Source organism: Myotis daubentonii, chromosome 8 (genome assembly GCF_963259705.1).
Source record: "Myotis daubentonii chromosome 8, mMyoDau2.1, whole genome shotgun sequence".
NCBI classification, from domain to species: domain Eukaryota; kingdom Metazoa; phylum Chordata; class Mammalia; order Chiroptera; family Vespertilionidae; genus Myotis; species Myotis daubentonii.
The window spans coordinates 73,321,049-73,347,830 of NC_081847.1; the positions used below are offsets into that span (position 1 = coordinate 73,321,049).

The following is a 26,782-nucleotide window of genomic DNA, read 5'->3' on the forward strand; positions in this document are numbered from 1 at the left end:
TTCCAGAACTGAAGTTTTTGTGCTCTTTTCTGACCCTTGCTGGGTCTGTCCTGTTTCATAAAAAACCTCCCATTCTCTTTTAGCTTTTCATCTTGGCAGGGGCACACACACTGAGACTGCCGTGCTGAGGAGCTAGGGAGTTAAACTTAAGACCAAAGAGCAGGGACTCAGGTGGGCAGCAAGTAACCGAGGGCTCCCTGAAGTGATGGGCTTTCTGTTTACCTTCCCAGGTCCCCCAGATCCCACCATCTGTGTTGAACCCATCACTGAGGAACGGGCTGCAAGAACCCTGTACCGCATTGAACTATTACGGAAGGTCCGAGAGCAGGTGCTAACGTGTCCCCAGCTGCACGAACGCCTCCAGCTCTGCAGGCCCAGCCTCTACCTCCCAGTGTGGTGGGAGTGTGGGAAGCACGATCGGGACCTGCTCATCGGCACCGCCAAACATGGGCTGAATCGCACTGACTATTACGTCATGACTGACCCCCAGCTGTCCTTCCTGGACGCCTACAGAAACTACGCCCAGCATAAAAGACCTGACACCCAGGCTCCAGAGAGTCTCTATTGCCTTTACCAGACCAACTCCAAACTCTATGAATCTCCTACATACACACAAATGAGCAGGACTTCAGAGTCCCTTGAAACTGAACCTGAGAATCTAGGACAAATAGAAGGTAGGGATGATCATCTTGGCCCACCTGGGGGCAGCTTATCAGACATCACGTGTGAGAACTTTATTTCTAAAGTTCAGGATGTCATCTCTATCACCCATGAGGAAAGCCTGCTGCCTGAGTCCTTGGAGAGCATGATGTATGGTAAGAAGGGGCTCAGCCGAGAGCCTGGCTCTTTTCAGGAGAGCCCACATACCAACACAGAAGCCAGAACAGATGCCCTTGGCATTTCAGCAAGCAGAGGTGCGAACTGCCGGCCCAATGGCCACGAGGCAGCAGTAGCTGCAGGCCCCTCTCTTATGGATAGTTTGGAAGCAGGAGTAGCTCAAATGAACATTAAAAATGGAGAACACGTGTTGATGTCTCTTGCAAGAGACAAGGAGCTCTGCTGCAACGAGGCAAAGCAGAGGCCTGAGAGCGTCGGGCAGCTGGAAGCCACGTTCTTGGCTTCCCCTTCCTTGGATCAAGGAAATGAAAGTGGGTTTGTTGATATGTGTAACCTTAGTGTCTGTGACTCCAAAAGAAACCCGTCATCAGAGCAGCAATTAATTGATTTACTAGAAAACAAGAGTTTAGAAACTGATTTGATACTGAATCAGAACCACAGTGATGAGGAGGAGGAAGAGGAGGAAAACGAGGAGGAAAACTTGGACGTAGCAGCAGGCGGGAGGGGTAGGCCAGAGGTTCTGCCTCTGAGCGAGCCCACCGCCAGTACTCCAGGAGAGAAGGGCCGAGGCCTCCATGCAGAGGAAGCCCAGACAGGCCGCCTGGGGGCCGGGAGCCGGAGTGCCGGGCTGCAGGGGGCTTTTCCTCAAGTGGCCTGTCAGTGCCACTGCAAACACTTGGAGAGGTGGACACGCGGCCTGGAGAGTGATGAATTTGAAGTGGAGAAGCCCAAGGGTCATAGCCCAGACCTGTACAAAAGCAAAACTAATAACGTCACAATGGAGGGTGAGCTCACGGCCATTCCATTGGAGCCATTTAAAGTGAAGCATGAACTTGTAAAAGAACCTTGGAAAGAAAGTGCAGAAGGGAAGAAAGGGTTCCCTACATATCCTCCTGAAGGAAGTGAGCTCAAGTCAGAAGACATGGATTTCGAGAGTAAAGATGACTATGACAGAGATGGAAACTGCCATAATCAAGGTACAGTATGTGGGACTTTGTGGTATCTTGGATAAGCCAGTTCTCACATGACAGGGAGGAAGTGGGGAGTGCTAAGAGTTTTACGGCTTCTGAAACAGGTCTACCAGCACTCACCATGTGTTTAAAACTGAAGGTCCCCCAGGCCTTGGTCTGAAAATGAGACAGTAGCTTAACTCTGGTCATTCCAGAAAAGCGAGGAGGGTTGTAGATGATCATAGCAACTTTACCGCATCAGCCATGTGATTGGGGCAGAGGCTGTGTGCTTCTTATCCAATAGATGCTAGGGTTGGCATCAAGGGGAATAATTGGCTATTCCACTAGATAGGGCATTTCAAACTAAGTAGAACAGAACAGCCGGGGAACCTCAGGAACCTGCAGCTTAATACAGATGGAATTTTTCAGGCACTCCACAAAAATACAAATGTGATCTTTATTAAGGTGAAGAAAGATAGCACTGTTTATTCATTCATTGTTGAAACCCTGTGACTTAATGTTGGGTCATTAGTAACTCAGCAGAGTCATTTTAGTAACTCAGCAGAAATTAAAATCCTATCTAATAAAAGAGAAAAATGGTAATTGGCGTACGACGATACCCTTTTCATTGGCTAATCAGGGCTATATGCAAATTAACTGCCAACTAAGATCGGCAGTTAACTGCCAACAAGATGGCGGTTAATTTGCATATGTAGGCACAATGCAGGGAGGCGAAAGGAAAAGCAGGAAGAAGCCCCCTGACACTGACAGTGATCGGAAACCCAGGGGGGAGCTAAGAGCTGGGGGGCAGGGCAAAGGCGGCCCTGGGGCCGCCTTTGCCCTGCCCCCCAGCCATGATCGGAGAATCAGGTGCCTTTGCCGCCCTGGCCAGTGATAGCAGGAAGTAGGGGTGGAGCCAGCGATGGGAGCTGGGCACGGTCGAAGCTGGCAGTCCCGGGAGCTAGGGGTCCCTTGCCTGGGCCTAAAGCGAAGCCCACGATCGTGGGGCCGCTGCAGCTGTGGGTCCCCACTGCCCGGGCCGGACGCCTAGGCCAGAGGTGTTAGGCCTGGACAGGGGCGGAGCCTGCAACCGCGGGGAGCTGGGGGTCCCCTGCCCAGGCCTGACACCTCTGCCGGAGGCCTCAGGCCTGGTCAAGGGGCCGATCCGGTGATTGGTGATCGGAGGGTGATGAGGGTCAACTCCTCTGGCCGAGGCCTCAGGCCTGAGCGGGGGCCAGAGCCAGTGATCGGGGGGAGATGGGGATCTCCTGTCCAAGCCTGACACCTCTGGCGGAGGCGTCAGGCCTGGGCAAGGGGCCAATCAGGCGATCGGAGGGTGATGGGGGTCTACGCCTCTGGCTGAGGCATCAGGCCTGGGCAAGGGGCAGAGCCAGCAATCGGAGGGGTCTGGGGGTCCCCTGCCCAGGCCTGATGCCTGGGTCAGAGGCATCAGGCCTGGGCTGGGGGCAGAACCAGTGATGGGGGGAAATGAGGGTCCCCTGCCCAGGCCTGACGCCTCTATCAGAGGCGTCAGGCCTGGGCAAGGGGGCGATCCTGCGATTGGAGGGTGATGGGGGTCAACGCCTGAGGGCTCCCAGTATGTGAGAGGGGGCAGGCTGGGCTGAGGGACACTCCCCCCACACACACACCCAGTGCACGAATTTTGTGCACCGGGCCCCTAGTAAAATTATAAGTAACTCAACAAATATACAGACATACTTGATCTTTTTTTAAATAGGGGGATCTTAGATGAGGGTTCAAGTTAGAAGGAATTTTAAAATATTAATCTAGATGCCCCTGAGATTTCTCATGTCTTGCAGGGATATAGATACAGTGATTTCCCAGCCTTTGGTTTTAGTTATTGTGATGTGATTATCTTGGAATATCTTCTGAACCCAAATTAAAGTTGGCACACTAACTAGGATAAGGCTTGTGGCCCCAGCTGACTCAGAGGAGCCAGTCTGACCTGCCCATCCTCCTCACCCCAGGCCACAAAGGCCAGCTGCCATGTGTGAATTATAAAACCCACTTTGCTTTTTGAAACCCAGGCAGTCAAACAAGTGCAAGGTATAGACGAGTATGGTTTACTGGAGAGCTGCAGGGCATTGATGTCCTTTGGGGGCAGTGTTAGCCTTGCTGAGCAGAGGTGGAAGGGACAGTGGCAGCCTTGCTGAGCGGAGGTGGAAGGGACAGTGTTAGCCTTGCTGAGCGTAGGTGGAGGGGACAGTGGCAGCCTTGCTGAGCGGAGGTGGAAGGGACAGTGTTAGCCTTGCTGAGCGGAGGTGGAAGGGGCAGTGGCAGCCTTGCTGAGCGGAGGTGGAAGGGACAGTGTTAGCCTTGCTGACCGTAGGTGGAGGGGACAGTGTTAGCCTTGCTGAGCGGAGGTGGAGGGGACAGTGTTAGCCTTGCTGAGCGGAGGTGGAAGGGGACAGTGGCAGCCTTGCTGAGCGGAGGTGGAAGGGGACAGTGTTAGCCTTGCTGAGAGTAGGTGGAGGGGACAGTGTTAGCCTTGCTGAGCGGAGGTGGAAGGGGACAGTGTTAGCCTTGCTGAGCGTAGGTGGAGGGGACAGTGTTAGCCTTGCTGAGCGGAGGTGGAAGGGACAGCGTTAGCCTTGCTGAGCGGAGGTGGAAGGGACAGTGGCAGCCTTGCTGAGCGGAGGTGGAAGGGGACAGTGTTAGCCTTGCTGAGCGGAGGTGGAAGGGGAAGTGTTAGCCTTGCTGAGCGTAGGTGGAAGGGACAGTGTTAGCCTTGCTGAGAGTAGGTGGAAGGGGACAGTGTTAGCCTTGCTGAGCGGAGGTGGAAGGGACAGTGGCAGCCTTGCTGAGCGGAGGTGGAAGGGGACAGTGGCAGCCTTGCTGAGTGGAGGTGGAAGGGGCAGTGTTAGCCTTGCTGAGCGGAGGTGGAAGGGACAGTGGCAGCCTTGCTGAGCGGAGGTGGAAGGGGACAGTGGCAGCCTTGCTGAGTGGAGGTGGAAGGGGACAGTGTTAGCCTTGCTGAGGGAGGTGGAAGGGACAGTGGCAGCCTTGCTGAGCAGAGGTGGAAGGGACAGTGGCAGCCTTGCTGAGCGGAGGTGGAAGGGGACAGTGTTAGCCTTGCTGAGCGGAGGTGGAAGGGGAAGTGTTAGCCTTGCTGAGCGTAGGTGGAAGGGACAGTGTTAGCCTTGCTGAGAGTAGGTGGAAGGGGACAGTGTTAGCCTTGCTGAGCGGAGGTGGAAGGGACAGTGGCAGCCTTGCTGAGCGGAGGTGGAAGGGGACAGTGGCAGCCTTGCTGAGTGGAGGTGGAAGGGGCAGTGTTAGCCTTGCTGAGCGGAGGTGGAAGGGACAGTGGCAGCCTTGCTGAGCGGAGGTGGAAGGGGACAGTGGCAGCCTTGCTGAGTGGAGGTGGAAGGGGACAGTGTTAGCCTTGCTGAGGGAGGTGGAAGGGACAGTGGCAGCCTTGCTGAGCAGAGGTGGAAGGGACAGTGGCAGCCTTGCTGAGCGGAGGTGGAAGGGGCAGTGTTAGCCTTGCTGAGCGGGGGTGGAAGGGGCAGTGTTAGCCTTGCTGAGCGGAGGTGGAAGGGACAGTGGCAGCCTTGCTGAGCGGAGGTGGAAGGGGACAGTGGCAGCCTTGCTGAGTGGAGGTGGAAGGGGACAGTGTTAGCCTTGCTGAGGGAGGTGGAAGGGACAGTGGCAGCCTTGCTGAGCAGAGGTGGAAGGGACAGTGGCAGCCTTGCTGAGCGGAGGTGGAAGGGGCAGTGTTAGCCTTGCTGAGCGGAGGTGGAAGGGGACAGTGTTAGCCTTGCTGAGCGGAGGTGGAGGGGACAGTGTTAGCCTTGCTGAGCGGGGGTGGAAGGGGCAGTGTTAGCCTTGCTGAGCGGGGGTGGAAGGGGCAGTGTTAGCCTTGCTGAGCGGGGGTGGAAGGGGCAGTGAACTTGATAAGCTTGCGCATATTTGTGGGTGAAAGTTCTTTGCACTGATGCTTCTAAAAGTGCATCTGCAGCCCTCTGAAGGGCCCTCACAAGTGTGTGATAAGGACTAGGTGGGGCGGGGGGTTAACTGTTTCTGAGACTGGAATTCTACAGCTGAAGGAGCAGTCTTTGGCACGGCTATTGGGCCAGTTCCCAGATCTCCTGGCTCCTTTTCCAGGGTTTTCTCTCACACATCATTTTGCTTTTCCTGAAAACTTAAATCCATCTCCTCTGCTTAACACCTTTCAGTGGTGCTCCCCGTAGGATCTAGAATAAAAGTGGCATTTACTTTCATGGCCTAAAAACTCAGCATGACCTAGAGGAGTCTGCCCCTCCAGCCTCATCCCTGTGCCTTTCCCCGGATCTGTCTCAGTTCCTCCACATGTCCAGAGCACCCTTCCCCATTGCCTCATCTTCTCGCCAATGGGATCCCCTCTCCACCAGCCTTCCCCTGCCAGCATGGCACCTTGTTTCTTTCCCTTTCTAGCACTCACCATGGCTCATAATTGTAGTTATTTGTTTATTATTGCTGTGGTGGTTTTTTATTTGCTGTTTTCCTTTCTTTCCCCATGAAACTGTACGATCCTTGCGGGCCAGGGCAACATCGCTCTTCTGTATCCTTGAATCCCCTGGCCTAACAAGGCCCTGCTCATGGTAAGGGGTCTCTCCAGTTCCCCAAGAGACTTGTACAGTCAAAAGTGAGCTCTATGTGGTGCCAGGTGGGCACTTCAAATATTGGGGGGCCACTTTGTAAAGTATGTGATTGTCTGACCACTATGTTGTACACCTGAAACTAATACAAAATATTGAGTGTAAACTGTAATTGAAAAATAAGATTTTTTTTTAAAGTTAAATCTGTACCTATCAGAGGATACACATTCCTTGTCATTTCACCAGGAAGAGAGGACCCCCTCTAATTCACTCCCTGTCCTTCCTGGTAAGTGGATCTTTAAAGATCCACTGAAGCTTGAAAGAATAAGTTGAATTTCCATTTCTTTGTATCAGTGAAGTAATTTAAATGTCCTAGGTTCCTATGCATCATTTTTTACACAAATCGTGTCTGTTTTACCTTTGCAGTAGGTTTTATGACTTTTCATCCTTTTCATTAACAGCCTGTTGCCCTAGCCCAGTGGTCGGCAAATTGCAGCTCGCGAGCCACATGTGGCTCTTTGGCCCCTTGAGTGTGGCTCTTCCACAAAATACCGACTTCTGCGCATGGGCCACGAAGTTTCAATCGCACTGTATGTGTGCGCCTGCACGTGGTATTTTGTGGTATTTTGTGGAAGAGCCACACTCAAGGGGCCAAAGAGCTTCATGTGGCTCACGAGCCGCAGTTTGCCGACCACGGCCCTAGCCGGTTTGGCTCAGTGGATAGAGGGTCGGGGCACGTGTGGTGCCGGGGTCCAGCCCCAGCAGGTCCAGGGGTCCCCAAAGGTGTAGACGGAGTTGGAGAAGAAGGAAGGACACGGAGACAGTGTTCAGTTGATGAGCAGCCTAGCCAGGATCTCTAGCCCGGATCTCCAGAGAGGTTCTGCTTCGGATCTCCAGCAAGGTTCTGTAGCCATGTTCCCTCGCTAGGTTCTCCAGCCAGGTTCTGTCCAGGCTCTCCAGTCAGGTTCAGTGTCCAGGTTCCAGTCAGGTTCTCCTGCCAATCTCTGTAGTCAGGTTCAGTCCAGGATCCCTTGCCATGTTCTCCCGCTAGGCTCTGTCTCTAGGCTCCGAGGCCAGTCCCTCTCCAGGATCCTCCGGCATGCTCTCTCCAGCAAAGTTCTTCTGTCTCTAGGCTCCGTGTAGATTCTGTCTTCTTGATTCTCTTCTAAGTTCTGAGTCTTTCTGTCTTCTGAATTCTGTCTCCTGATTTCTGTGTTCTGAGTTCTGAGTGTTTCTGTCTTGTTACAACTGTATTTATACCAGTTGATTCAATCCTATCAATCTCTATTACAAAGGTTAGGGCGTTTCTTATCTCCATTCCAGGGAGAAAAGATTATGTAGTTTAAGCATGATTGTTCATAGTTAAAGGGATTAATTACCCGCCTGGCACTTAGTTGAGGGGTTTTATTCCCTCCCTAACTTCAGGGGAAAATCCCTACCTGGGGATTCAACCTTTCTCAGAGGTGACTTTGGTTAAAACACAGCGCCAAGAAGGTGAGCAAACATATTAAGAACCGTATGCCATATATGCCAGGTCCCTTGAAACAGCAAGGATGGACCGGCTCCTGGCAGTGTGGGAGGCAACCAATTGATGTTTCTCTCTCTCTGTGTCTCTCCCCCCTCTCTTCCATTCTCTCTAAAAAATCAATGGGAAAAATATCCTCGGGTGAGGATTAACAAAAACAAAACATCAGCTTTTTGCTGTGATGCATTTCATAGACTGTCCCTTCAAATGCATCTAAGGATTATAATGTTTGATTTCCTCTTATCCACTAGTGAATGTGGTCATTCACTCCTCTCCCTCTTGGGTCCACAGGAAAACATCCTCTCTCTTCTATTTCCTTGTTGTTTTTGTCGGGGTGTGGATGCAACTCTTCTCATGACTTGTATGGGTTGCCCTAGAGCACATCTACCTTTACAGTTTAACCTGTGTGGTCCTTCTGGAGATAGAAGGCATGGTAATTAATATTCAATTTAAAATAACACAGAATGGGCTAATTTTAAAAAGAGATCAGCTATCCTGATCTTTCAGATCACTCCTATCTCTCAAGTATCTAAATTTTTAACCTTTCTTCCCAGATTACCCAGGGAAATACTCTGAAGAGGAGAGCAAGAGCTCGACGTCAGGCCTCACTGGCGACATCGGAGACGACCTGCAGGAAGCCCGGGCCCCGACCATCGCACAGCTGCTGCAGGAGAAAACCCTCTACTCGTTCTCCGAGTGGCCAAAGGTCTCTCCCAGCGCCTCCCCTCTTCCTCCAGGCCATTCTCAGCTCTGAATTCTTTATATTTACCTTCCAGAGTATTTCTGAGTAACAGTCAGAGAAAGGTTTAATATCTGGAAAAGGTATTAGTATTGTAACATTTGAACATTTGAAGGTATATGCACTTGACTAATTAGACCATAAGACAAAAGTGTTAAGTTGTCTTCATATTTACAGCAGCTGTGGCTTTGATTTTTATTGTCCAGCTATGAACTTTATTTTAAGGATTATAAAGTGAGCACTCTTTTCTAATCAGTTTTTCTGGTTAGAAAACTTGATCTCAGGGGACTTTTCAAACTTGGTAACTTGGTACTTATTCCTCAGAGATTTTGTCTTTTTCTTTTTTTTACAGGATCGAGTGATAATCAACCGCCTAGATAACATCTGCCACGTGGTGTTGAACGGGAAGTGGCCCCCCAGCCAGCAGTATGAGCCCTCGGGCACCCTGCCCGCCCCTGTGTTAGCCAGCACTGTTGGCTCTCGAAGCAGCCTCTCGGAGCCTGAAGTGTCGGAGCACAGCTTCAGCAACGGTGCAGCGCTGGTGGCCCAGATCCAGAAGGTGAGGCCGCAAGAATGGTGTTGACCATGAAACAGAGAGTGGGGCACACTTTGCACTTCTCAGCTGAGTCATCCATTCAACCTGTTTACTGAATGGATAGGGGTTTGGGGGGCGGGGGGGAGGTGGTTGGTACAACCCTTAGTGTTAATTGAAGAATTTGGATTTTTATCCTGTAGGCAGCGAAGCACCATTACAAGTTTTAGAGCAGGGAAATGCGTGATGAAGGCAGGGTTTTGCAGGTCAGCTGGAGTGGTGTGCAGGCTCACGGGTGCAGGTCAGGAAAGAGGGGTGCCTCAACAGCTGGAGACCATGTGAGGAGCTGCAGAAGAGGTGAGGTTCTAGACTAGGTCAGTGGCAGAGTGAATACAAAGAAAGGCAAGGAAATTGGCAGGCATATGAGGAAGAGGGGCATGAATGGATTTGTGTGTTCAAAACATGGAGGACTAAGAAAGGGTGGCAGCTGATAGAAATTAGGAAAATCAAAGCAGGAATGAGTTTTATTTTATTTTTATAACTTCAAATTTAAAAGTCACGATTAATTGGAGGTACACTAATGAGCACACTTACCCTCACTCTCAACTGCACATTGGAATCCACTGGGAACCTTGAAGAGCTGCTGGTTCTGATTTAATTGGTGTGTGTGTGTGTGTGTGTGTACTGAGTATTGGAGTATTTTTTAAACTTCCCAGTTGATCCTGATGTACAGCCGAAGTTGAGATTCCCTAAATTAAAATCTTGCAACTCCAGGTGTAGGTCATGGACAAGCAGCTTTAGCAGCATATGGCAACCTGTTAGAAATGCAGACTCTTAGGCCCACTGAAGTGGAATCTGCATTTTAACAAGCTGTCCAGGTGATCTGGTACTAAAGTTTGAGAAGGCTTGAGCTAGAAGATGATTAGAAATCATACTCAGCCCAAGGAAGTCGGGCCTGAAGGAACGGCTGGCATTCAGCCACATGTGTGTGTTCACAGGACAGCTTCTTGGCTCCAGTTTTCCCAAAGGATGAGCAAAAGCACAGACGTCCTTACGAGTTTGAGGTGGAGCGGGATGCAAAGGCTCGGAACCTGGAACAGTTCTCTGCCACCCATGGGCACCCCCCCATCATCCTCAATGGCTGGCATGGGGAGTCAGCAATAGACCTCTCCTGCACATCTGAGGGGTCCCCAGGAGCCACCTCCCCTTTCCCAGTGAGTGCCAGCACCCCTAAAATTGGGGCTATCAGTTCACTTCAAGGAGCCCTTGGCATGGACTTGTCTGGGATTCTACAAGCTGGCCTGATCCACCCAGTGACCGGGCAGATTGTCAACGGGAGCCTCAGAAGAGATGATGCTGCCGCGAGGAGGCGGAGAGGGAGGCGGAAACATGCTGAAGGAGGGATGGACCTCATCTTTTTGAAGGAGCAGACACTTCAGGCAGGAATCCTGGTGGGTATACAGGGCCTTAAAAACATTGGCCTTTCTACACAGAGCAATAAACCTTCCTCAGGCACAAAACTTTTTGGTTTGTGCCTCTTTTCTCCCTTTTTCAGTTGTCCTGCTTACTTTCACTATGTCTTCATTATAAGTTACCCTCAGTTTTTTCTAGAAATAGATGGTATTAATCCACCAAGGGCCCTTAATCTGCAGGCATCCTGGAGAAATGAGCCAGGAGGTCTTGCCATTTCAAATGGAAACAATCCAAATCCTTGGGTGTCTCGAAAGAGCCACTGGAGATGAATGAGCAAAGCGAGACAGCAGGGTGGAGTCTGTGGCCAGTAGTTCCAGGTTAGTGGCTTTCCAGGAGCTGGGGTGGGAAGAAGGATCAGGAGTAGGACTTCTGCAGGTTGATCCTGGCTCTACTGCTCGACTTCCTGGTCAGCATTAGGCACGTCACCGCCTCACTTAGCTCCTCCGTGAAGTGGGGGCCACAGCATCTCCCGCAGAGGGTCGCTGTGAGGATTCCCTGAGATCACACTAAGACGTTCTAAACTCAAAGGAGATCATTGTAAAGAACAGGAAATGCTCAGCAGCCAAGAAAGAGACCCCTTTAGACTTTGTTTAATGTGTCAGACCACTGACTTCTCTTTATATTTTGGTTTTTCCCATTTATTGATTTTTGAGCTCCAAAACAGGGATCACATTTATGTTTTCTTATTTTATTCTTTTCTTTCTTCCTTCCTTCCTTCCTATCCTTTCCCTCCCTTCCTTCCTTCCTTCCTTCCTTCCTTCCTTCCTTCCTTCCTTCCTTCCTTCCTTCCTTCCTTTCTCCCTTCCTTCCTTCCTTCCTTCCTGTCATTCTTTCTTGATTTGAGAGAGAGGGGGGCGGGGGGGAAGGGGCCTGGAGAGAGAAACATTGATTTGTTATTCCACTTATTTATGCATTCATTGGTTGATTATTGTATGTGCCAAACCTGCAACCTGGATGTATCAGGAGGACGTTCTAACTGACTGAGCGACTCAGCCAAGCATGTCTTCTTATTTTAAAAGGAATAATAATAGCCAGTATTTGTTGAGTACTTACTATGTGCCAGGCACTGTGTTCAAGGTTTTACATGATTGTCCTATATGATCCTTACAACAACCCTGTGAAGGTGGTATTACTATTCCCACTTTATAGATGAGAAAACTGAAGCTTACAAATATGAAATAGCCTAAGATTATCCAGCTAGTAAGTGGCAGATCAGGGGACCAAGCCAAGGACTTCTTTCTGTATTCCTCAAGCAGCTTATTGCTAAGGTATATTGTTTGAGATGGGTCTTCCTCTTAGACTTTCTGTATCATTTGGGAAGCTGAAGTGGCAGGTTCTTTCCCTGCCCAACCCTGCAAGCTTTTGGGATGGTTGCCTAATTTTTCAGAGGTGCAAAGCCATAGTTTCTCTGTAATGATGGTGAAATTCCATTGGAATGACTGGTGAAATTTTCCCCTTGAGAGTATTTTTTTAGATTTATTAAGCAGACATTTATTTAGCATTGACATTGTACTTTATCAGCAGTCCCAAGTATAGGCATTGGGAATACAGAAATGAGTAAAAGAGGTATTCGAACGATAAAGGGAGAAATAGGTAAGCAAGTTGCAGTGAGGCGTGGAAAGCCTGCGAAGAGTGCTATGGGGAACTGGACAGGAGTGGCCAGTGTTGCCAGGGGCTGCCAGTGGGGACTGCCAGTGACGGTGACAGGGGAGGTGACCCTGAACCGGAGCAGATAGGGTGGAATTAAAGTTTACCAAGAAGACAAGACAGGGAGAGGCTTATTCCGGTGGAGGGAACGCCCCTCATGTGCAGTGGCGTCTGTGTGGGTAAGTAGTTGTATGGTTCTTACTCGAGCACCCAGCAGGGTAATATTCAGGTAGAAATGGACAGAAAGATTCAAAGCATACCTTGCACACTTTCCTTTTAGAAACTAGTTTTCATTCTGGCATGATTAACCACACATACTTATTTTCCCTTCATCCAGGAAGTCCATGAAAACTCAGGGCAGGCCTCCCTGAGCACCTCCCACCCTGAAGGGCCAGTGCCCGCCCCTTCGACCCCAGAACCAGCCCCAGCAGCTGGCAGCCAGGCGGAGAAGACCATTCCCAGCAAAAGTCTGCTTGACTGGCTGAGGCAGCAGGCTGACTACTCCTTAGACGTCCCTGGCTTTGGAGCAGTAAGTGCTTTTGGTACTACCTGGGATTGCTGTTTTACTTCCTGCCTACTTGGTGCTGTTTTGATAAGGAGTATGCTGAGGGAGACCAGGAAGTTTTGGAGAAATCTCTGTCAACTAAGGACATCATTTTAAAGTCAAGAAAAAGTTATAACCCATGTCAGAACACTATGCCAAATAGACAAGCAAAATATGAAGACGGCTAGCCTACGCTCAGCCCCTTCCCCCCTAGAATTACCACACAGTATCATAAGTTCACAGAGAAATCTTTAGGTTGCATAAACACTGCCACTTCATGAAAATGTTCTGTGTGTTCCTTTCAAGTTAGTACATTATCCTTTTATAGGAGTGTGTCTGTTCTTAGTTATATAGTTCTTGCTTTGGGACTTTTCCTCAAGTCCTCTTACTGCCTTAGCCCTAAATCTTTCAGAGGGCTACTGAACACAGATGTCTTACTGGTTTTTCTTTCCTTATTTGCCCGTCTACCCACCACCATCTGTGTTTTGGGTACATCTAGCTAATAAGAAACGGAGGTAGAGAGCTCACAGGAAAAGAAAGGGAATGCATTCACAGATGCACACCCTCAAAGGACAGGCAGAGCTTCTGGGCAGGTAGCAGTCGAGAGAAGCTGAGAAAGTGCTGATAAGGAAAGGGCTGGGGATTAGGCAGTGCCCTGGGAAACTGTCTGGACAGCCGAGGTGTTCTAGTCTGGCCCCCCACAGCCTGTTTTCCAGCTTGCTGCTGCTTCAAGAAGAGAGCCTAGGTGGGGGCCAGGTGGCTTTTTCCTTCAACATGCCCTGGCTGTGTCCTTTGCAGAGGGCCATTAATAAGAAAATAGCAAAACCAATTGACATGCACCACCCTCCTCAGACTCTGTGACAGAATGTTCTGTAATGTTGATTTCCATTTGTCTCCTAGACTTTTTCAGACAAACCAAAGCAGAGGAGGCCACGCTGTAAGGAACCTGGGAAATTAGATGTCAACTCTCTGAGTGGGGAAGAGAGGGTTTCTGCTGCCCCCAAGGAGCCAGGACTGAGGGTAAGGAAGAGGGGCCTGTCCCTGCAGAGCCCAGCCTTGCAGACTCAGAGAGAGAACGCCGCAGGGAAGCGGGTTTCCCAGGCGGTTCCCAGAGGACAAGGGGCAGCACAGGACGTCTGTAGGTGCTGTGGTCATTTGTTTTCAGCCTTTACCTGCAAAACTTTTAGTTATGTATTTAACCCATTACCAAAGCTTGATATTTTTCCCCATTTGTACAGTTCAGGGAAAAGATACCTTAACTCATTAGCAGTCTGTTTCCAGTGTTTAACAAACTTCATTATTGGGAATTTTAATTTTCTAAGCTAAGCTTTTCTGGCTACCATTTAAGATATTTCCTCCTAGTCCGTCCTCACTGACAATGAGAAACAGCTGACTCCAAGCTCGGCCCTTTTTCTATTACAGAATCATGAGCCTGGAAGAGACTTCAAAGACATCTGCAAAATACTTCTAGTGTAACAAATATGAGTTAATTATTGTTTACAGATGAGTACAAATTTGGAATAGAAAATTCATAACCTCTAGAGGGCGGCAATATCATTGCAACCTGAAAAGGCGTTGAGCTTGGGAAAATTATTCCTAAATGTGTTATTAACCCCCTAAAAGTGCATTCTGCTCTAATGGGAAGCCTCTAAAGATCCTCACGGGGGCCTGCTCTTCCTGGGAGTCCCCACGCTCGCAGCCTTCCTGAGTGCCTCTCAGTGCTCGGCCAGCGCGGCAGTCCTGGGATCCAAATTCCCTTCTTCGTGAGATTGCTGGAGGTGATTTATTGTTTTAGCTCCAAAGACCACCCACCCTAGTCATTTCCTCCTCTGTGCAGAAAGAAGCTGTTACTTAATGTTCTCCAAGCTTGTCACTGATTTGTCACCTGGATGATTCCTCTTCTCTCCAGCAACTCGGCAAACATAACTGCTCTCTCATCTCCATCCACTGCAGCCACTCGGGGAGGGAGGCCCGTCCCGTCCCTGTGGCCTGCTTCTTAGAAAGTTTGTCACGTTGAAAAGAGGCCCTTTTTCCAACTCTCTTGTTCTCTCCTTAGAAAATGTCCCTCCCGCCCTCTTAGACTGGCTTGTGCTGGGCAGGCTGATTCAGCTTCGGTTCTTACCCCATCTGTCTCTCTCCAGCCCTCACGCTGCCTCCTACCTTCTGCACTCAGCAGTGTTGTCCCGTAGAGACCTCCAGTTCTTGCTTTGTTGTAAGTCAGAGCTCTTGGTTTAGAGACTTGTCAGAAAAACCATGTGGTTTCCCCTTGGCCCTCTCATGTCTTTCTACATGTCTAACAATTTCCCTCATGTTCTCTGGAAATTAATGTTCATCTCTCCCTACAGACACTGACCCCTTGCCAGAAAACCCATTTCTAAGCTGTTCTTGCAAGTCAGCCTCTTACCAGAGATGCACTTTCCCTGCTTTGTTAAATAAACACAGTCCCTGCCTCGGAGGCCCTTTCCTGCAGCTCAGCAAGAACAGGAAGCACTTGTCCACCTGGTCCTCAGGGTTGCGCGGCCTTCCCACGGGCAGGGCCGGCTTGGCTCTGACGTCGACACTCTGCTTGGCTCCAGGAGGGCCCATTTCTCAACCATGTCACCATCTCTCACACGCTCCTCCTGGGGAGGAGCCCTCTGGTGCACTGCACTCTTATCTCCCAGGAGACCCTACCCCTCTAGAGACAGGCTCCCATCCCACAGGGGCTTCTCACTGCTCGGTGGGCTGTGGCTCACTGGTGCGCAGTAAGGCCAGGGATTCAGCGTCAGAAGGCCCAGTACACAGTGGTTGCTCATTAGATGTATGTGTGTACACATACATACTTCACATATTTCATATGTGTAAGTTACATTTGTTTCATGTTATATGCACACATGTGTGTATGGTTTTGCTGTTTGTTTCTCACTGGGCCATTGACATGACACGTCACCCCAAAATACTTCAGCATGCATCTCCTAACAGCGTTTTCCTGTGTAACTATTCCCACTATTGCGCATGTGAGTATTAATATCTAGTTCAGATTCAGATTTTTTCATTTGTCCCAAAAATGTTTTTAGAGCTAGTTTCTGTTTTGTCTGTTTGTGGGATTTTTAAAATTGGGACCCACGTGCTGCATCTATCTTGCCACTCGCTGGATATTTGTGGGCTGAACCTGCTAACCTTCCTGGGAGGAGCAGGGGCGTTTCCGTTACCCTTCCTCCGCCCAGGAGTTGAGTTTTAGAGTTGGAATCTGCAGGTTTTGGAATAAGTGCTACCAGGTGCTGATGAAGACAGCGTGCTTCTCGTGTGGGAGGCCCCTGTAATCATCTGCAAAGGCAGCTTTGCCCCAGTGCCGCTTCATGGCTGCCTCTCTTTTCCTCGCTCTCCTTGCCCTCTCCCCAGGCCTCCCCTGGAAGGGAAGCAGGTTTGCTCCCAGGGTATAATTACCAGGAGGGAGCGCTGCCAAAGCCCGACTTGCCGCTGTGTGTGGTCGCTGAGCTGCTGGGAGGGGCATCTGACAAGGGTGGGCAGCAGCTGGGTGGCTGGAGCAACTCTCCCTCCCACAGGAAGTGGTGAGAGCCGACTTCCTCTGCCAGCGCGCCTCTGGCTTTGCTGTAGGTGAGAACTGTGCTCCTCACGCCTGGGGCCATTCTGCAGCTGCTCTCAGTCTGAAGGGGAGAGAGTGGCCAGCCTGGGCCTTCTTGGCATGTTCCCAGTTCTGAAAGGCCCCAGCGTTCTCTTGGCATCAGTGGTTCGGAACAAGGGCAGGGAAGGGATATTTTTAGACATCTTGGTGCCTGAGGAGTGCGACGTGAACTTAGTGGGCAGGGCCAGAGAGCCCACTGGTCCTGCAGGATGCAGGCTGTCCTAGGTGCACTGTCCAGTCCTAATTGCCCCGATGAGCTCAAAATCAAGTATGTTAAAGAACGTCTGTTTTATAGCAGATTGTTTTAAAATGAGATGGGGGGCGTTATTCACTGAGCTCTGGGTTTGCTTGCTTCCCACACAAAGACTTCCCTCAGGAGAGTCATAGGGAGAGCGAGGAGGGGAACGTTTGTGGGTATAAAGGAAAGAGACCCACCGGCACCTTTCCCTGGCTCTTGCTGTGGGTGGGCTGTAGGAAAGAGGGCTTGGAAAAGCCTTGTGGTTGAGCTGTGGTTACCCTGCCAGGGTCCTGGGCTGAGGTGCTGTGCCCAACAGGGACCTGAGACTGTGGTGGAGTCCAGAATGAGGCAGTTTTCCTTAATGGGCTCAAGACAGACTCATGAGAAATGGCACTTGTAGCCTGGCCCCAATCCATCAAGTCCTACTACCTCAGTTGAGGAATTGTTCCCCCAGCATCCCCAGGCCCAGAGTGAGCCGTTGCCCAGCACGCTCCGGGGCAAAGCAGCCGTGCACATCACAAGTGCTGGTCACGGGTGGGGACAAGAGACAGTGTGGTGTGGTTCAGGGCCACCAGGCCTGACCAACTGTGCCCCAGCGTCAAATCCCTGCCCCCTCACTTTGTAAGGAAGAAGGGGGACCACGCACGACAGTGTCAGAGGTTTCTGCTCTTCTAAACCAAAGCTTTTGAGAGAGGACCATCATAATGCTCTTTGCCTGGCTTATGGTGACCTGGTTTTTCTTTCATATTTTTTGGAAAACAGATGTGGGACTTCAAAATTAACATTATTTGGGGGAGTTGGAAACATTCAAGTGCACGTTTTTCACGTATCTATGAATTTGTAAACGCCCTGTAAAACGGCTCAAATAACAGTACTAACTCTGTGGGGTTGTTGTGATTAGTTGCGATAATGCAGATGGAGCACTAAGCATAGTACCTGACATGGGTAAGTACTTATTTAACCTACTGTCAGCACTCCTGCTGCTGCTGCTCCTCTTATCCACTCCCCCTGCATGAGCACCTGGCAGCCAGTGTCCCTTGCATCTCAGCTATTTCTCATACACGTGTGTTCTCGCAGCTCATGGAGAACCTGACCCGGTGTCACTAGCACACCCTGTCTCTACAACAGCCCCTTAAACAAAGATCTGTGGGACTTTCTAAGGATTTGACTTAGCAGATAAGGGAGAGGAGAGGCAGTGAACCAAATGGAAACACCAGAGCAACTCAATTAAAGTTCAAAGGAGGTGTCCTTGGGAAGTTTGTAAAGAGATTTCTTAACTGCTCTGATCACCAGCCTCAGCCCTTTGATGTGCTTAGCTGCTCTGACTTCTTTCTCCACACTCACCAGGCCCTAGCAATGTTTTTCTGGTCCGTCCGCTATCTCTTGGTGAAAACTTTCCCTCCTTTCTTGCTCCGAGTGCTCCATTGAGGAGTGCAACTGGGTCCCTGCGTCTGAGCTTCAGTGGGCTTACAGGAAGGGAAGGCATTTACACAGATGCCTGAGAATCCTGGAAAGGCAGTACAGCCATCATAGAAAGCGTGGCTCCTCCAGCATTCAGAGGCCAAGCTGAGAAGCCTCCCACCCAGTCCAGGAGCTTCTTAAACCTATCACGTGTCCACACTCCAGCCCTAACTGACCTGCGTCCCAGGGCAAATCCAGGGTCACAGATCCCACAAGGCCACTCTGAACATTTTTTAGCCTTACCATTGCTGTGATCAAAGAGAAGGTTGTAGCCGGCTGGTATGGCTCAGTGGTTGGGCGTTGACCTATGAACCATGGAAGTCATGGTTCCATTCCCAGTCAGAGTACATGCCCGGGCTATGGGCTTGATCCCCAGTAGGGGATGTGCATGAGGCAGCTGATCAATGATTCTCTCTTATCATTGATGTTTCTCTCTCTCCCTCTCCCTCTCTGAAGTCAGTACTTTTTTTTTAAGAGAGAAGGTTGTACAAGAACACCCGCTTTGTGACAGGAACCACAGGAGGAGACTCCAGAGTAGCTAGAGATGCTTCCTCTCACTCGCTCAGAAAGGGATGATGAATGACTCCCTAGGATCCCACAGGGGCAGGGCTGTTCCTTATGCTCCTCTGAGCAAAGAAGACTGAGGCTGCTTAACAACAGAAGTATAAGTGGCCTTTAATACTGTGGACATGCATCACCTTGATAAACCTAATGATAGCTGTGAAGAGTACGGGGCGTAGGCATCACCCAGAGGCTGTAGGCATTCAGACGAGTCCTGGAAGAAATGTCGCCCTTTCCGTGAGGAAAACCTTTCTCCCTGCACATGGGGTTATTCTGGCCATTTTTGAAACACATGCAGAGTCCATTACATTGTAATGGCAGTGGTTGGTATAATTCTCTGTAGCTGCTGCGCTGGGGGAGCAGGTTCTGCCTGCATCGTTTCCCCCCAGAGCTCCTGAGCCACAGTCACAGGAAGCACGTGTGGCTGCAGCAAACCCACTCTAGGCGGGTGCTTTCTCCCCCCATCTGCCTGCCGCTCACTGATACATTAGACAGTAGGCCCTCTGTGATTCTCTGTAGCTAAATCATCCAGACGTGTGGTGCCAGTGACCTGTGTGCAGGCATAGCTGTAAGTCCCCGGCACAGTCACAGTTCAATCCACGTGGAGCAGAGTGCTGAGTTCTGGAGCTCTCCACTAAGTAAGAACACTGGGGAGTACCTCTAAACAGAGGAAAGTAGATCGTCTCCTTGAAGGGGAACCAGAATACCGCTGCTTTCTGATGCGTTTCCCCAATGATAGTCAAGAATGCTTTCATTTTCTCGGCAAATGCATCGGTGTGTTAATCATTGCCCTCCAGGAGCTCACGATCCAGAGGGGAGTGGGGCACACACAGCTAATAGTGTCCCTTCCTGTGGGCCGGGTAATGTATTAAACACTTCACTTTCAGTTCCCTACTCCGCTCTGGCTGATTGAAAACCTTCCTGTGCCCAGCCAGGGTGGCTCAGTGGTTGAGGATCATCCTATGAACCAGGAGGTTATGGTTCGATTCCCAGTCAGGGCACATGCCTGGGTTGCAGGCTTCAGCCCCAGTAGGGGGCATGCAGGAGGCAGCTGATCGATGATTCTCTCTCATCACTGATGTTTCTATCTCTCCTTTTCCCTTCCTCTCTGAAATCTGTAAAAAATTATTTTAAAAAATTTTTTTAAAAAGAAAAGAGTCATGAGGAAGACAAATGTTGGGATCATTTGTCAAGGAGTCGCAACCACAAGAGTCTTGACTGCACACCTTGGTAGCACATATACTACACTTGGGACGATTACGAGAAGATGAGCATGGCCCCTACACAAGAATGACACAGTCCATTGCACCAAAAGGTGGCAGGTTCGATTCCCAGTTGGTGCACATGTCCAGGTTGTGGGTTCCATCCCTAGTAGCGGGTGTGCAGGAGGCAGCTGATCCATGTTTCTCTCTCACATCGGTGTTTTTCTCTCTCTCCCTCTCCCTTTATCTCTCTCAGGAACCAATAAAAACCTATTTAAAAAAAAAAAAAAGACATGCAAATTCCTGCAGTATTCCATATGGTTTTTACATTGTACAACCAAAACTAATATGTTATGCCAGTTATACTTCAATAAAGTTTTTTAAAAGGAGTCTTGACTAAGACCTGGGCGTCTCCTACTGGTCTCTAGCTCCCAGCACTGTCAGCTTCTCCACAGGGTGGATGCTGCCTTTGCACAGTGAGCATGTTGATGGCACTGCTTGGTGGTAACCGGCTGTCTGTTGGCCTCGGAGGGAGAAAGTCTTCAGGTGCAGAGAGTCAGGAGAGCTGCCTGTGCCATCGGGGATCCTTCGCAAGCTGGGACCGATGATCGGTCACACGTCATCCAGTAACCTTCAGCATCTTCTTTCTTTGTCCCTTTTCAGGGGTTTCTCCCAGAAAACAAGTTCAATCACACCCTGACCGAGCCTGTTCTTCGCGATGCAGGCCCCCGCAGGAGGGGGAGGCGGCCTCGGAGTGAGCTCCTGAAAGCTCCCGCCATTGCAGCGGACTCACCCTCTGGAATGGGGCCACTGTTCATGAATGGACTGATTGCTGGGATGGACCTGGTAGGACTTCAGAACATGAGAAATATGCCGGGCATCCCCCTCACAGGGCTGGTGGGGTTCCCGGCCGGCTTCGCCACGATGCCCACTGGTGAAGAGGTCAAGAGCACCCTGAGCATGCTGCCCATGATGCTGCCGGGAATGGCCACCATGCCCCAGATGTTCGGTGTCGGGGGCCTCCTCAATGCCCCCATGGCAACTACCTGCACTTCGACTGCTCCAGCGCCTCTGTCAAGCACAACAAAAAGTGGCACGTCAGTGACCGAACAGACTGCAGAAGACAAGCCAAGTAGCCGTGACGGAAAAACAGACATGTCTGCGGAAGACAAGCCCGGACTCAAGCCCGGTCCTAGTCCGTATTCCGATCAGTCCGAACCTGCAATAACTACAAGTAGTCCTGTGGCTTTTAACCCGTTTCTCATCCCAGGAGTGTCTCCTGGACTCATCTACCCACCCATGTTCCTCTCCCCTGGCATGGGCATGGCTCTGCCAGCCATGCAGCAGGCCAGACACTCTGAGATAGCAGGGCTGGAGAGCCAGAAGAGGAAGAAGAAGAAAACAAAAGGGGACAACCCGAACCCCAACCCAGAGCCTGCTCCCGGGTCGGATAGGGAGCCGGGCAATGACCAGAACTGCCCCGAATCCAGGGCACCTGTGCCATCAGATAGAGAACATGCGGCACAGGCCGGGGACAGGGGCCTCAAAGACTCCAACAGTGACACCAATTAGAACTTTTTCATTTAAGAAATGATGTGACTTGTAAGTTTCTTATCCCATAAAGGTTTGTTACTTCCCTCCCTTCACCTTCATAAGAACCTGTGTTTCCATAAGTAATATTTACCTACCTAATTTCCTGTCTGAGAACTATGGTAACAGATGTCAATAGCTGCAGGGTCTTGCCACTTCATTAGATAAGTGTTGTCGACCTAGTCTAGGAGGCACAGAATTCTCCCTCTGTTATCCAGTTGTTCATTCCAGCAATCGTAGTTAATACAGTACTTGGTGACACGCCCTACCCCCTTCTCTTCCAAGTTTCCCACGTATTTGAGGAGGAAAAATGGCATAAGAAGGCTGTCTAGGGACTTAACCGTTAAAGGGCCGAAGGACAGGCGGAGCAGCTCTTTTTCCATGAGCTGTGTTGGATGGGAAAGAATGTAATGGGGAACCAAAAAGCACAGGAAAAGGAAGTGCTGGTGCACATTTTTTAGTTAAAGTATTTCCCTATTTTATCATGATTACTAAATGAGTAGTATAGATAGAAATATATAACTAATGATTGAAAATGCATATATTCATTTCTTTATAAAACAAAATCCTTATTGGTAGTAAATTAACTTCCCCCTTTATGGTTTTTCAGCACCTGCAGCAAGAAGAAGTACTGACTAGGCATTATTTTATATGTGTATGCTTTCTCCCAAGGTAAAGGATGATTCTCAGTATGAGGACACTTTACACACCTTGAGTTATTGCTGGCGACGGGGGTGGGTGAGGGGCTCACCCTCCGTGGAGCTGCACGCTGCTCACAAGCACATGACTAGCACTCCACTCCCCTCATTCTCCAGAATTGCGCTCGCCACCACTGGGCCTGATGGGTTTTTATTTTGTGCTTTCGTCCACCAAAAATCAGGCTCTTTCTGGAGCTTGCAAGAAAACAGTCACTCAACACTTTTACACTTGCCTAGGTCCTTCTGTCAGAGTCATCTGAGGTTGTCAAAACGTGTGTGCCACCTTTTATAAAATGACTGTGAAAAGTTTTATTCTCCATTTTTTTCTCTATTTGGTTTTACAGTTGGACCCAGATTCCAAATCATCAAGTTAGTCAAGACTGTTGCAAATTAACATTATTTTTCCTTCCTCCTGCCCAAGCAGCACTTCAGCCCGTTTCCTTTGGCCTTCCCCCTTGTGTTCCAAACCTTCCAATGACCTTACCCTTTCCTGACAGTCCACATTCTGAGACTTGAAATAATAGCTCATGGCTCAGAACTCTGGGGGCACAGGGCGGCGCAGGACCGTTGGAAATGTCAGAAGTGTTACTAGTACCAGTTTCACTTTTTGTTGTCACAATTTACTGTATTTTTTACTTTTTCTGTTACCGTTTTGCTAATTTATCAGAAGGTCCAAAAGTTTGACATAACTATTTCAGTTTGCATTATTTATTTATGATGCTTTTGTCATTGTCTTTTATACATTTGGGATTATAAATTATGTAAATGTTAAAATGAGCATCTCAAAGAAGTCTGTTAAATCATGACCGAAAAGAATCAAATGTATTTTCAAAAAGTGGAGTCCCAGTTTTGTGAATCAAAGCTATAAACCAGAAAATCTATAACTGATCGTGTAAGAAGAAAGAACCCAGTAATTGAACAGATCCTATTTAATTACATCTTTGTAGCATAGATGGTCTGTAATGCTGACAACAGATTTCTTAGAAATGCTGCTCTCTCTATTTAACTAACATTTTGTTCAGTTTTGCCTCCAGTGGAAGCAGAAAGGGTTTTTTCAGCTGTTAAATCCTGAAAATCAATATAATTTATTTATGTAAAAAAAAATCACTCAATCAATATATTTTTGAACCTTTTAAGTACTAATTTTCTTTTTATCAAGTAGAAAAAAATGTATTTGCCCTAAATCCTTAAAATACAAATGCTATAAAAATTCATGTATCTTGAAAGCCTTACTGCAAATGAGTATTATAGACATCCAGCAGAGCCTGGGCTCTTCGTCGTCGTCGTCATCGTCCTTGTTTTGTACGGAAAAGCTGCTTCCCCAGGTTCCACTTAGAACCTCCAGTAGGTCACAGGGTTCAGTATGGATTTGCTTTTGAAACCCACCAGCATGCGAAAACCCCTGTTACCGCTTCCCGAGCCTGTATGTTAGCTCTCTGGGCGTTTAGGCTGATTTTGACTGCTATTGTGTCCCTGTTTGCAAAATGAAAATGACACTTTGTGGATTATTTTCTCTGTAAGGCATAAGTGCTTCTTATTATTTTGACGTTATTAAGAGCAAAAGCCAAATTTAAACTCTCTTCAGCCAACTTGAGCCTTTTCATCAAATTCCATGTCACTCACAGCCATAAATTCCCTTGATCGTTCCTCACCCCATGTCTTACATAATAAATTGTCTGTGGTCTTGATGCTGGATTTAAAAAAAAAAAAAAGTTGAAAAGTCAAATTTGTATGTGAGGACTTCAGTGGCACTTGGGTGTCTCTTGCTGCCTGGGCACTTTCTGAAGGAATCATCTGCATGCAGGAATTCGGTCTTTCCTGGGTGCACCCTGTTGCGGGCTCGTTAAATATTCACTCAGGAGGGTTGACTTGACCTGCCAAGAGCACCTGGTTAAAGGAGATGCCATGGAAGGGGGTGCAGCACAGATTCTGGGACTCAGGGCCTGAATGCCTCAGTGAAGCACTTTCTTGAGCTCCATTCCCGAAGTCCCACCTCAGACCGCACAGCTGGAACTTAAGGGTGCAACTAGACCTCTGGGTTGGAGCAGGTCCATAAAACCCGGGGATGCCTCAGTAGCTGAAGTTCTTATGCTTATTGAGAATTTCAGAGTCCTTCGTTTTGAGAAGCATCACTTCTCAGGCCCCAGAAAGCCTGTCAGCAGTTGTCCACAAGACTGGCAGGAAGTGCTGACGTCTCAGTGAGACAGAAAAGAGATGACCTTCCTCTCCCTTGCTGGGTCCCCACTGAGTACCAATAAGTGGTGGATGACTAGCCTGGAGGATGGTGGGGCACCCTATCTAATAAAAGACAAAAAGGGTAATTAACCGTACCTCTTCTACGTTTCCCATTGGCTAATCAGGGTGATATGCAAATTAACAAAGATGGCGGCCAGCAGTCACGCAGCTGAAGTGAACATGAGGCTTGCTTGCTCCAGTGATGGAGGAAGCCAAGGTTCCCTGACTGCCGCAGCCCAGCTCTGAGCTCCGGAAGCAACACTGTTTCGATTATAGTAGCTAAACAAACCCCAGATACCTGCTTTCAGCCGGCAGTGGCCTCAGAGCTGGGAGCGCCAGTAATGGCAACAATGTTTCGATTATAGAAGGTAAATAAATCCCAGAGTAAAAAATAAAAAAAAAGGAGAGGCTGGGAGCTTCAGTCGTTGGCCAGCCTGAAAACTGCCCTCATCCCCTCACCCAGACTCTCCAGGCACCCCAGTGGGGACCCCCACCCTGAAGGGGGTTGTGACCATTTGCAAACAGCCATCAGCCCCTCACCCAGGCTGGCCAAGCACCCAAGTGGGACCCCCCACCCTGATCCGGGACACCCTTCAAGGCAAACCAGCTGGCCCCCACCTGTGCACCAGGCCTCTATCCTATATAGTAAAAGGGTAATATGCAAACTGACCCTAACAGCAGAAGGACTGGGAATGACTGGTCTCTATGACACACTCTGACCACCAGGGGGCAGACGCTCAATGCAGGAGCTGCCCTCTGGTGGTCAGGGTGCTCTCACATGGGGAGCTCTGCTGAGCCACAAGCCAGGCTGATGGCTGCCACTACAGCGGTGGTGGTGGGAGCCTCTCCTGCCTCCTCAGCAGCACTAAGGATGTCTGATTGCAGCTTAGGCCTGCTCCCTGCTGGCAAGTGGACATCCCCCGAGGGCTGCCAGGCTGCCAGAGGGATGTCTGGTTGCCATCTTAGGCCCAATCCCCCAGGGAGCAGGCCTAAGCCAGCAGGTGGTCATCCATCAAGGGGTCCCAGACGGCGAGAGGGCACAGACCGGGATGAGGGCCCCCCCCCCCCCGTTGTGCACCGAGCCTCTAGTCCTATATAATAAAAGGGTAATATGCAAATCAACCAAACAGCGGAACAACAGGTCGCTATGATGTGCACTGACCACCAGGGGACAGACGCTCAACACAGGAGCTGCCCACTGGTGGTCAGTGTGCTCCCACACCGGGAGCGCCACTCAGCCAGAAGCCAGGCTCACGGCTGGAGAGTGCAGCAGTGGTGGCAGGAGCCTCTCCCGCCTCCGCAGCAGCGCTAAGGATGTCAAACTGACGGCTTAGGCCCACTCCCTGTGGGGACATCCCCCGAGGGCTCCTGGACTGTGAGAGGGTGCAGGGCCCCCCTCCCCGAGTGCACGAATCTCATGCACTGGGCCTCTAGTTGTTTTATAAGGCTTTACAGTCCTGCTACCATTTTTAAAGTAAGGATTTACTATAGTCTTTGTAGATCTTTAGTTGAGACTTGGAGAGCTCTGGGTAGAGGAATAATTCTTCTTTTAATCCTCACCCAGAGATACGTTTGTTGATTTTAGAGAGAGAAAGAAAGAGAGAAGGAAACATCCATCAGGTGCCTCCCGTACATGCCCCAACCAGGGATCAAACCCACAACCGTTTGGTGTACGGGACAAAGCTCCAACTGACTGAGCCACCTGGCCAGGGTGAGGGATGATTTATGCAGAATAAGTGGGAAAGGTTTCATTTGTGACCTCAAAGCCTGCCCCAGTAGAGGCTTTGTTGGCCAAGGGCAGAGGAGTACATGTAGCCCCCAGTACAGTACACTGGGGCAGTGTTTAGTGTTTTATGTGTGTTTGCCGTAAGTGACCTCCTTTGTCCTCCTGCTATCTTGGTTGCTGGGTAGAGACTCGGGCATCGATCTGTTAGCCTAATGAGAGCCAACAGAAGGCTGCAAAGCTACCTCATCAGTCACGGAGCACAGAGCTGGGGCTAGACCCCTCAGTGCCACAGCCAAGGCTGGAACACTAGCTTTTATGATAGTCTGGGACCCCTCAGCCTCAGAAACCAGATCCAGCCGGAGTGCACTCAGAGAAGTTGAGGCTGGGAAAAGCGGAACAGTCAGATCACACCCCCTGGAAAACTTTATGCTGGTTCATCTGCACCAATTTTCTTAAAATGGTTTCTTGCAAGAATTACTGTTCATTTGTCTGGGCTGCAAGTCACTGAAGGCTCTTTCTCAGGTCAGCAGTGGAGGACTCACCCAGCCCAGAGGCCGACACCTGGCTTCTCAGGACCCAGTCTCAGGTGCAGAAGCACGAG

At 49.7% G+C, this 26,782-nt stretch overlaps 1 protein-coding gene and 1 non-coding gene across 3 annotated transcripts in view; both read left to right on the forward strand.

Moving 5' to 3' along the window:
• CHD6 (chromodomain helicase DNA binding protein 6) overlaps window positions 1-23,908 on the forward strand; it is a 185,468-nt gene extending 161,560 nt beyond the window's left edge. Inside the window, exons 31-37 of one of the 2 annotated variants that reach the window (XM_059707057.1) lie at window positions 231-1,814; window positions 8,465-8,616; window positions 9,002-9,208; window positions 10,180-10,632; window positions 12,639-12,830; window positions 13,746-13,865; window positions 20,596-23,908. In XM_059707057.1, the coding sequence (XP_059563040.1) occupies window positions 231-1,814; window positions 8,465-8,616; window positions 9,002-9,208; window positions 10,180-10,632; window positions 12,639-12,830; window positions 13,746-13,865; window positions 20,596-21,504 (3,617 nt within the window). In that variant the 3' untranslated portion in view covers window positions 21,505-23,908. The remainder of the gene's footprint in view (window positions 1-230; window positions 1,815-8,464; window positions 8,617-9,001; window positions 9,209-10,179; window positions 10,633-12,638; window positions 12,831-13,745; window positions 13,866-20,595) is intronic. The other variant, XM_059707058.1, reaches the window with a different exon arrangement.
• On the forward strand, window positions 19,951-20,057 carry LOC132240344 (U6 spliceosomal RNA). The gene has a single exon (XR_009454267.1). It is a non-coding gene; the product is annotated as a U6 spliceosomal RNA (small nuclear RNA).
• Window positions 23,909-26,782: the final 2,874 nt, after the last annotated feature.